The following is a 12,032-nucleotide window of genomic DNA, read 5'->3' as shown; positions in this document are numbered from 1 at the left end:
TTTTATCTGTTTAGAAAATGTCAGTGCCTTAGAGCAATAACTGCTGTAATCCATTGTCATGATGTATTATACTGATGGCACAGCAGAAGTAGATATTCTTCCAGCCTCAGTAGTGATAATAATAGTAACAACAACGTCAATAATAGTAGTAGTTACATTTTCCTTAATTCTACTCTTTATTGGACACTATGCAAATTACTTTTTATGCAAACTTTCTTATAATTTTCACAATAATATTGCAAGGTAAATAAAATAGGCATCACTCTCAGGAAGCCTCAGTGAACAGGTTGACTAAGCTCATCTGGTAGTTGTGGCAGTGGTGATAATGAAGATACATGAAGTGCATTCTCTGTTCCAGACCATGTACTAAGCACAGTGAAGCTGGGATTCAGAGCCATGGCATCTTTGCCGTAGTGCCTCATAGACACAGGCAGAAGCCAGGTTTGTCACAAGCCACAGGATTCATCCTGCTGTAGGTAGCCACTCAAGTTGCCTCAGAAAGCATAAGTTCTGAGCATGCCAACAAGACTTGAAGTGATGTGACATTCTAAAATTAATCCAATCTGTGGGATGGTTAATACCCATTCCATCACATGAAACACCTACTTCATCCTACAATGTATTACATCTGGTCTAAGGGGGGTGGATGATGGCCAGACTATACAGCAAAGAAGTGCTGGAATGGAATTTGGGGCTATCAACAGCTGTGCTTTAAGTCAAATTCTCCAAATTTGTCTGAAGCAGATAAATACAATAGTGATCAGAATACCATACTCGACTGCTACAGTTTGAACATGTCCCCTCCAAAATTTAAAATATTAGAAGGTGGGGCCTTTAAGAAGTGATTAGGCCATGAGAGCACCTCTCTCAAGAATGAGATCAGGCACCCTTACAAAACAACTTGACAAAGGGAGTTTGTTCCTCTTTGCCTTCCGCCTTCCTGCATGTGAGGACACAGTGCTCCTCCCCCTGAAGGATGCAGTTTTCAAGGAGCTATCTTGGAAGCAGACAGCAGCCCTCATCAGATGCCCGAACCTGCAGTCAACTTGATCTTGAAACTCTAACCTCCAGAACTGTGAGAAGTAAACTTCTATTCTATATAAATTACCCAGTCTCAGTTATTTTCTTATAGCAGCACAAAATGGACTAAGACACCTCAAATACTTTGAAGTGGGGGAAAAAAATTAAAGGAAGCATGAACCAAGTGCCACGGGAAGAGATTCCATGTCATTTTATAATTCTTTCCAGTACCTAGCCCAGTGCCTTTCCAATTGTCAGTGCTCAATAAATAATTGTGATTGTATTTTAAGGGGGAAAAACTGAATTAACTATGCAGGTCACTTTATCTGTTTTCTGAATTTTAAATAATTGGGTTTATGACTAGTAAATTGAACAAGGAGATTTTAGTTAGCTGATTACATTGAGGTGATGCTACCTTGCATGATTAAATGGCAGATTTCTACGTTTTGATTTTCTTCCATTAAATAGATAGAAATAAGGACCCTCTTGTTGACAAAGTGGTTTTTTTTTTGCAAGCACCTGCATCCACTCATCTAAAATGTAAACTTCCATTTGTAAAACATGTTTTAATAGCTTTTAGAAAGTCATGACAAATGGCTGGAGGAAGGCATAATGAAAGTCAAAAATTGTTATTAACTACTTTGGATATAAGTGAGTTTAAAATAAACTTCCTGAGTTTTATTACTGTCATTATTACTATTAGCAGTTGTATTAATATTTACTTGAATCTTATGTCTTTAATAAAAAAAATTTTAAACCCAGAGAAGTTTTTAGTGTTGCAATGGCTATTAGAATTTTGTCTCCTTTCCACAGAAGCTCACAATGACAAGCTCAACCAAATAATAGAGATTCTGACAGTTTCTAACTCTAAACCTGTATGTCTCAGCATGTGTCTGTCATCATACTTGCCTGGCCACCCACTCGAGGGGACACGGGGTAGGTTCTGTCTGTCTTAGGATTCGTTGTATTTAACCCACTTTACCACAGCCCCTGTAAATTCCCACAAGTTTTTCTAAAAAGAATAATCACCTTAATTTGTAAATTCCTTAAGGGGAAGGATTTTGTATCCTTTTTTCCTTAGTGACTATGAAGTTTCTTCTCTAGGTTTGATGAGTGATCATTAACTTTGATGAAAAGAAACAGGGACCAAAGTGAACCTGTCAGTCATCACATCAGTTGATAAGCAAACTGAAGATGATTTAAAGTGATAAATCCTGAGGTAAATAGGTAGCTGCTTCACATTTTCAGTCATACACAGTTTCCAAGTCACATCTAGAATTGGCGAGCAACGCCTATATACGCAGGGTCCATTGTTGCCAAAAAAGCCACAACCACAGTGATGAAGCTTATAAACTTGATGAAGACATTCACATCAATTCTGTTTATATTTATTGAGTGCATACTAGGCCCAGCACTATCATGAGCACTGTGAGAAATATTAAAAACTCAGCCAGGCGCAGTGACTCATGCCTGTAATCCCAGCACTTTGGGAGGCCAAGGCTGGCGGATCACTGAGGTCAGGAGTTCAAGACCACCCTGGCCAACATGGTGAAACCCTATGTCTACTAAAAATACAAAAGATTAGCTGTTGTGGTGGTGTGTGCCTGTAGTCCCAGCTACTCAGGAGGCTGAGGCAGAAGAATCGCTTGAACCCAGGAGTCGGAGGTTGCAGTGAGCCAAGATCCCACCACTGCACTTCAGCCTGAGTGACAGAGTGAGACTTCACCTCAAAAAAAAAAAAAAAAAATTCAATGAGACTCTATAAAGAAGACATTACTAACAATTCAAGAGAGTTAACCCAAAAGATAACGGTGTCTGTGGACTTGTTTCTTGTGGTTTTCCAACTTTCTAGTCTTAGGACCCTTTTAAACTCTTAAAAGCTACTGAGAACTCCAAAGATCTCTATTTATGTGGTTACATCTATCAATATTTAGCGGTTAGAAATTAAAACTAAAAGATTCTTTAATATGTAGTAACTTATTTTAAAATAAGAATAAGCCAGGGGTGGTGGCTCACACCTGCAATCCCAGCACTTTGGGAGGCCGAGGCAGGTGGATCACTTGAGGTCAGGAGTTCGAGACCAGCCTGGTCAACATGGTGAAATGCCATGTGTACTAAAAACACACAAAAAATTAGCCGGGTATGATCTCAGCTACTCAGGAGGCTGAGGCAGGAGGATCACTTGAACCCAGGAGGTGGAGGTTGCAGTGAGCCAAGATGGCACTACTGCACTCCAATCTGGGCAACAGAGCAAGATTCCATCTCAAAAAAATAAAACAAAATAAGAATAAACCCATTGCCTGTTAACATAAATAACATATTCTTATAAAAAAAGAACTATATCTTTTAAAACAAAAAAAAATAGTGAGACTGATGTGGAAGCTCAATAAATTACTCTCATAGAAGTAGAGGATAGAAGAGGGGGATCGAGAGGCTGGGGAGGGAGGAGGGAGAGGAGATGACAGATTGGTTAGTGGATACAGGATCACGGCTGGATAGGAGAAATGAGCTCTAGTGTTCTTTAGCGCTGTAAGGTGACTAGTTAACAATAATTTGTTCTATGTGTTCAAATAGCTAGAATGTTTCAGCACAAAGAAATGATCAATGTTTGAGGTGATGGATATGCTAATTACTTTGATTTGATCATTACACATGGCATAAAGGTATTGAAATATCACACTGTACCCCACAGAGATGTACAATTAGTATATGTCAATTAAAAATTAAAAAGAGATTAACATCAACTAATAATAAAATGGAACAATGATAAACAGAAAAAACAACATATCATAGGGAGAAGGATTGGGAGGAGGGAGGTGCATATGGTCATGAAAGGACAACAGGAGGGACCTTTGTAGAGAAGGAACTTCTCAATATCTTTACTGTGGCAGAAGAAACATGAAACCACACATGCATTAAAATTGCACAGAACTAAATATACATGTGCATACAAAAAGATAGAGTCACTCTCTCCCCAGGCTAGAATGCAGTGGTGCAATCATAGCTCACTACAGCCTCGAACTCCTGGGCTCAACTGATCTTCCTGCCACAGCTTCCTGAATAGCTGGAATTACAGGCATGAGCCGCAGTGCTCAACACACTGTATTATTTTCTACAATTTTCTGCAAATCTACATGTATCACAAATTTAAAATTTTAATTTAAAAAATCAGTGAGAAAACTGGCACTGTTTTATATTTTTGCAAATTTCCTTAATATCTGGCTTACTAGAGGACAGCTGGACTCTCAAATCCACTTGTGCATTCAATCTGTTAACAAGGTATGCTTTTGGTTGAAGTATATGAAGAAAATTCAGCCTCACACAGATATGCAATTGAAAGGAGGGTAAGCAGTATAATAGCCATTTCAGATCATCGGGATATTCTTCTCTGATAGTGCACCAAACCTGAATAAGTGGTAGTTTCTTAAAGATGGGCTGCAACGTGGAATCTAAAACCATTACATTAAAATCCATTAGTCTTCCTTACATTTTGAATTTTGTTTGTGTATTAGCCCATTTTCATGCTGCTGATAAAGACAGACCCGAGACTGGGCAATTTACAAAAGAAAGAGGTTTATTGAACTTACAGTTCCACGTGGCTGAGGAGGCCCCACAATCATGGTGGAAGGTGAAAGGCATGTTTCACATGGTGGCAGACAAGAGAAGAAAGCTTATGCAGCGAAACTCCCATTTTTAAAACCATCAGATCTCATGAGACTCATTTACTATCACAAGAACAGTGCATTAAAGACCCGCCCCCATACATAATTCAATCACCTCCCACTGGGTTCCTCCCACGACACATGAGAATTGTGGGAGTTACAATTCAAGATGAGATTTGGGTGAGGTCACAGTCAAACCATGTCACTTTGCAATATCATGCATTGGTCTTTGGGAAAATATCAGCAGATCTTTGAAACAGTGATACTTCCAGTATAAATATCAAAACATTACATCCATTCATATGACCACTGTTCTCATTAGAAAAGCCTTTAAGTATTGCAAAGCTGCCAAGCTCATGGTGGCATATGCAAGTATCCCAAAATTCTAATTAATTTTCACTTAAGAGCTCAAATTTTATCGTTGGCTATAAATACTGTCATTTGTTTTCCTTGTGATGTCAGACTCAGATTTCTCATTTTTTACAAAATGCCTGCCAAATATACAAGTCTGAATAGCCACAGCCTGTCTATCAGTTGGCCTTTCAAACAAATATGGTGTTCCATGGAAAAGCAGATAGTTGAGCTCACAGCTCAAACAATCACGAAAGTGCCTTTCCTCAGGAGCCTGCATTTATTCATCTAAAATGTAAGTTTCTACTTGTAAAACATGTTTTAATAGCTGTGAGGAACTCATGACGGATGAGTTGAAGCAAGACGATACTCACAAATTACATTGCCACTGTCTGGTGGGGAAAAATACAATGATCATTAGTACAGTTTAGTGCCACTGCCTCAACTGGTCCTAAGCACCAAAAATTGCATCCAATATCGGCAGTCCAACTCCTTGCACACCTGCTCTCTCACAGCTTCTTTCTCAGTCTAGGCCAGCATCACCATGGTAGATGCCTTCCTGTGCACCTGGAAGCTCTCAGACAGCAAGAATTTTGATGACTACATGAAGTTAATCGGTGCAAGTTTTGCTATCAGGCAGGTGGCTAGCATGACAAAGCCTACCACAATCATCAAAAAGAATGGGGACATTATCACCTTAAAAACACATAGCGTGTTCAAGAACGCAGAGATCAGCTTTAAGCTGGGGATGGGGTTCGATGAGACAACAGCAGATGACAAAAAGGTCAAGTCCATTGTGACACTGGATGGAGGCAAACCTGTTCACCTGCAGAAGTGTAACAGGCAAGAGAGGACACTTGTGCCAGAGCTAAGTGATGGGAAACTCATCCTGACACTCACCCAGGGCACTGCGGTTTACACTCGCACTTATGAGAAAGAGGTATCGTCTGCCTGCGCTGTCACTGACTGTTCCTCTGTTACCCTTTGACTCAGCACCACATTGCCTCATTTATTTCCCCTGCATTTTGTATAAATCCACCTTGTTGAAGAATTCTTCTGAGGTCACGTGCCCCAGAAGAATTCAGATCCAGTTCCAGTTCCTGTTGTGCATGTGGTTTGTTTTTTAATGGCATTCAAAGTGTGCTCTGAGATCAACAAAGCAGATCCAAGGCCAAAAAAAGAAAAATTGTCCAATATCAGTGCAAAGTCAACCTCGTGAAATGGGCATATTGTGTCTTTGAATTATTATGAAAACAGCAAAAACTCTTTTCAGGTATAACTGAAAAGGTTTCAGGACCTCACTTTGAAAACTGCCGAGGCAGAAGAACCTACCACGCTAATTTAAGGATTTAATTTAATCATAATTTAAGGATTTAGGGTTCTTAGTGTCCCTTGACTTCATTAGCAGCACCAATGACTATTAACTCAAGTATAGAATAATGTATTTAACATCATCTGATTATAGATTAATGCTTCTGTACCATTAAAATCACAGTAGTTTGCAATTGGCCACCGCAGATATTATTAGGTACCAGAATAAAATAAAAACCCCATTACCAATTCTCTTTTATTCTTAAAGGCAAAGCATTTTCTGGCCTTCTTCTTCTAAATTACCCCTGATGGATGGCTAGCAGGACAAGTTAGCTTTTCAGATTTCAGCAAGCTCTGCAGTGGTGATCAAAAAAAGAGAAGAGGCTTAAATGTCCCCAACCCCACTTAATAAGGTCAGAAAGACCCGAGCCCCAGCAGTCAGGATTCTTTTAAAGCCTTTTATCAAGTATGCTTCTGTGCTTGCCTTAGACTAATTTAAAAGCAAGAGTGTCAGAAAGTGAATCAGCAATTTACAGAAAAAATGCCAGAAAGCGATTCTAACTTGGTTTTTTAGCCCTATAGCCTTTTTCCTTATATTGCAAATATACCCAGTACAATAAGTGCTCTTAGGCATAGTGTATGGGGGAAAAAAAGTGCATTCTACTGCTAAATGTTTTATTGCATAGGAACAAAAGAGCTTGAGTGTTTTCATTATAAAAACAAACATCTGACAAAAAATATATATATAGGCTAAGACGTTGATATGGTAGGTTGTGTAAGGGGCCAAGATCTCTTCAGGGTAAAGGAGTTCATTCAGCTTGGTGCTTATTCATCCCAGTCTGCATCTTCCTGCACCTTGTTACATCTATAGAAAAGCAACATTGCATCATAAAAGAGTGAGCTCCTTTAAAAAAAATGCACTTCCTTTTTTAAAACAGTTTATGATTTAAGCAGATAGCTTAGAGAGTTTCCACATACCCCCCACACACACCCATGCAGTTTCTCCTCCTATTATTACATCTTGCACTAATGTGGTACAGTTGTTACAATTAATGATTCAATATTGATGTATTATATTAACTAAAGTTCATGGTTTACATTAAGATTTACTCCTTATGTCATACAGTTCCATGGGTTTTGATAAATGCAGAATGTCATGTATCTACTCCTATAATACTGTATAAAACAGTTTCACCACTCTCAAATCCCCTGTGTTTCACCTGTATTCATCCTTCTTCTCCCCACCCTCCCAACCCCTGGCAACCACTAATCTTTTTACTGTCTCTTTAGTGTCTTGATGTGATGGATTACATTAACTGTATTTCAAATGTTAAACCAATCTCAAATGCCTGGAATAAATTCCACTTGGTTGTGGCATATTCTAATTTTTATATATTGTTGGATTCAATTTGCTAATATCTTTTGAGAATTTTTTATCTATTATCTATTTTCATGAGAGATATTGATCTATAGTTTCCTTTCTCATTGTGTCTTTATCTGGTTTTGGTATTAGGGTGATTCTGCACTCAAGAATAAGCCAGAAAGTGCTCCATTTGCTTCTATTATCTACAAGAGATTATAGAAAATTGCTATTATTTCTTTGGTAAATGTTTGGTAGATGTACCAGGAAAAACCATCCAGGGCTGGTGCTTTTTTTTTTTTTTTTTGGAAGGTTATTAGTTATTGACTTAATTTCTGTAATAGATATATGCCTATTCACAATATCTATTTCCCTTTGTGTGAGTTTCCCATATATTTCCCCTTGTACTGTGTGTCTTTCAAGAAATTGGTCCATTATATTTAAATGTCAAATTTGGGGGGGTGGGGCATAGAATTATCTATAATATTCCTTTGTCACCATTTGAATGACCATGGGATAAGTAGTAATGACACTTTTTTCATTTTTGATGTAAGGAATTTGTATCTCCTCTCTTTTTCTTCATTTGTCTGGCTAGAAATTTTATCAACTTTATTGACTTTTTCAAGAAACCACACAATTTCCCTGTGACAAATGTACCAAACAAATAAAAGATGTTGATCATAGTGCAAACTAGGTAAGGATATATGGGAAACTCTGTACTAACAAGTTCTCTGTAAATCTAAAACTATTCTAAAGTAAAAGGATTGTTTAAATAAATAAAAATAGATACAAGCAAAATTCATATATGTGATGTATACAGTTTATAAGACACATGTGAAACATATCGACATTGACAAGAAAGTTTGAAATTGAGGTATACTTATACTTCAGGAAAAGGCATGGGTAGAAATACAAATATCAGTAGCATAAACAAGATATTGATACCACATACATCAAACCAAATAATATACCTTATTTTCACAGTCCAGTGAGATACTCATTAATTTTCTGACCACAACACAATAAAACTAGAAACGGACAACAAAATAAAATTTAAAAAGTATCTTCCTGGAAATAAAAATTTAATCTATAAATAATTCTTTCATCAAAAGGAAAGTAAAACTTGAATTATACATTCTTTAAGAATTAATGGCAGTAGGAATACTCCATAGAAAACTCAAAAAATGTAGCCAATGTCACTTTCAATAGAAAATCCATTACTTTTAACATTGTTATCACATAAGAAAAATTTCAATTAAATCAAAAAAGCATTCAACTTAAGAAGCTAAAAAAACTAAATTAAAAAGGAGTAAATAATAATCAGAAATAAATTATTTTGAAAAAAATAAAAGCATCAGAATCAATAAGATGTACCATTGAATAGATGTTAAAATAAACTAACCTGTGAGAATAGAAAGCACAACTGCATAATATTGGGAATTTTTTAAAGAGTTTATAACCCTACATAGAGATCAGATTTTTTCATAAAGGAATACTGTGTAAAAAACTTATGACTATAATAATTGTAGGAAATTAAAATTAACAGAATTTGCTCAAGAAGAGATAGAAAAACTATTTTTTAATTGAAAACACAGGTAAAGATTTACACCCTGAAAGTGGATAAGGCCTGATTAATTTTATAGAAAAGTTACAACAAACATTCAAGACATAGATAATCCCTATGATATTTATGGGTTTTAGACAAAGAAAAAATCTGAAACATTCCCATTTTTTTAAGACTTACATAGCTCTGATCCCAAAACTCGACCATGACAACAAACAGAAATAACTGCCTTATAATTTTGTTCCTGAATATTTATCCAAGAGAAAAATTTAATATTGTCAAATATTTTAGGAGCCAAAAATAAAAAAGCAAATATTCATGGTACAATAAAGAGATAATGCATATAATTAAAAGAGTTTTATTTTAAGAATGCCAAGATTGTTCAAACTGAGAAAATCATTTATAAAAGTTACCATGTAAATTGGTCAAGAGAAAAAAATTGGCATCTCTGTAAATTCCAAAAATGCTTTTGATAAATATTCCTACTGACCAAAATATTCAGTAAAATAGGAATGGATGGATACCTCCTTATCATGATACTTATTTCTCTCTCTCTCTCTCTCTCTGTGTGTGTGTGTGTGTGCGTGTGTCTGTGTGTGCATCTATGTGCCTGTAATCAAGAGTCAAACATGCTTCAAATTAATCAAGAACCAGAAAGTTTTCCTCAATCACCATTTACATTTAACATTGAACAATCTAATCAATGCAATTGCACAGAAGGCCACAATGAGTCTATATTGGAAAGAAAGTAGGAGAATTGTGTTTACAGCTGAAATAATCAGAGCTTAGTAAAATGGAAGCTTACTAAACCGATATGTGGAAAATCAATTGCTTTCCTATAGATAAATAACAGTTAAAAATTTTAGTACAAGCTGCACACGCCTGTGTCCAATAGCAACAAAATCATGAAATAGCTATTTGGGAAGAAGAGCCAGTTAGCTCCTAGATGCCTTCAGCTGCCCTGCCTCAGGGAGTCAGCAACTCTGGCTCAGCAGAAAGCTCTAAGCCCCTACAGGCAACTTCCCAAGTAATTAGTGGGTGGGCACCAATCACTTCTCACACTAGCAAAGCTGTGATTTCACTTGCAAAACCTAGGTCCTGCTAACTTGATTTTGACTCTGCCCCTTCCAACTCCTCTACAAGCACAGAAGGCAGTAGAAATATCAGGGTTCCTCTCCTGGAGTTAAAACCCCAGTGCATCCTGTTCTTGAGTGAATGATGCCATGCCTCCTGCTGGCCCTGAGTCTGAAGCCTTCCTCACAGATCTGCATCAGTCTGTCCTGTGTGTCATTTTCTCCACCCTTTGTGAACCAGTTAGAATTTGATCAGGGAAGCAGAACTACTGCAAATATTAAGGAATAAGACATTTATTATCTGAATTGCGCCTTAGAAAATTGTGAGAGAAACTAGGAAAGTGGAGCTCTGAAAGGGATCAGAGAAAAGTCACTCCCTATCCCTGAGGTGGGTACATGAGTCAGAGCTTGCAGGATGTGAGGCACATGCAGCTGCTGCAGAGGAACCCAAAGGGAGACTGGTGCGGAAGTCCATGGAAGGCTGGTGCCTCCTCATGGTTGTCACTGTGTGAGTTTCAGGGAAGTATCTGTGGGTGCACCTGGAGTCACTGCCAATGGGGTGAACTGGAGGCACCTGGAGTCACTGCTGGTCAGTGGGGTCAGCAGAGGAAAGAGAAGGAAGATACGGCATTGGGAGAAACAAGGACAAACTGAAACCCATCAGGACCTCTGCATCTGTCCTTCACCACCTCTGACGGACAACTACTGACTCATTTCTGACTCCCAAAGTCCATGCAAGTTTCTCTTGTAGCCAACCCTAACCTGGGTCAACAGGGGAAAAAACTCTGGAAAAAGTGGTTCCTGAGTAGCTGTCATGACATGGTACAAAACATTACACTTTGCTGAATAACTAAAAATAAACTTCATCAGCAATGCATGGGACTTCTATGGAAAAAACATATAAAACATAAAACATTACTGATAGACACAAAAAAAATGAATAAACAAGAAAGGTATTGATGGATAAAAAAATTAATATTATGGAGATCTCAGCTCTCCTAATTAATCTGTAAATTTGGTATGATCCAAACGTCAATCAGAAATGCTTCTGAAAGATTGCTGGCAGAAAAACATGAAAAAATATCCGTCTTAGAAACAAGAAAAATTGGAGGTGGGGTCAGCAATAGGGAACTTGCCCATCATATATTTAAAATACATAACAATAATAATTTTATAAATGAGTCACTAGTGCAGGAATAGGTCAAATGATAAACTGAATAGAAACAATAAACAATCTCATAATAGGTTCAAACATGTAGAAAATAAAGATCAATTTTAATATCAATGGGAAAAATATGATACATTTAATGAAAGATGTTGTTGGAAAATTAGGTAGATATTTGGAGGGGGGCGAGAAATACAAAAAGATCCATACCCCTTTCTCTGTATTAAAATAAATTCCAGATATCTCAAAGATTTGAAGACTTGAAAAATAAAATTAAGTAAGTACCATAAAATGATGTGGTAGAATATTTCCATAGCTGAGGGAATAAAAGTAAGCATCTCTTTCTCTCTCTCTCTCTCTTTCTCTCCCTCTCTCTCTCTCTCTCCCTCCCTCTCTCTCTCTCCCTCCCTCTCTCTCTCTCTCTCTCTCACACACACACACACACACCACCACCACCACCAAACCAGAAATTAAGACTGATAAATTTAAGTTTAAATCATCACCACATCATTAGAAAGAATTGAAA

At 37.3% G+C, this 12,032-nt stretch overlaps 1 protein-coding gene across 1 annotated transcript; it reads left to right on the top strand.

Moving 5' to 3' along the window:
• Nucleotides 1–5,577: 5,577 nt before the first annotated feature.
• On the top strand, nucleotides 5,578–6,021 carry LOC101134652 (fatty acid-binding protein, heart-like). Its single transcript, XM_055359790.2, has one exon. The coding sequence runs from the start codon at nucleotides 5,578–5,580 to the stop codon at nucleotides 6,019–6,021; it is 444 nt and encodes a 147-aa protein (XP_055215765.2).
• The last annotated feature ends 6,011 nt before the right edge of the window (nucleotides 6,022–12,032 follow it).

Source organism: Gorilla gorilla, chromosome 14, assembly GCF_029281585.2.
Source record: "Gorilla gorilla gorilla isolate KB3781 chromosome 14, NHGRI_mGorGor1-v2.1_pri, whole genome shotgun sequence".
NCBI lineage: Eukaryota > Metazoa > Chordata > Mammalia > Primates > Hominidae > Gorilla > Gorilla gorilla.
This window is presented reverse-complemented; position numbering and strand designations above follow the sequence as displayed.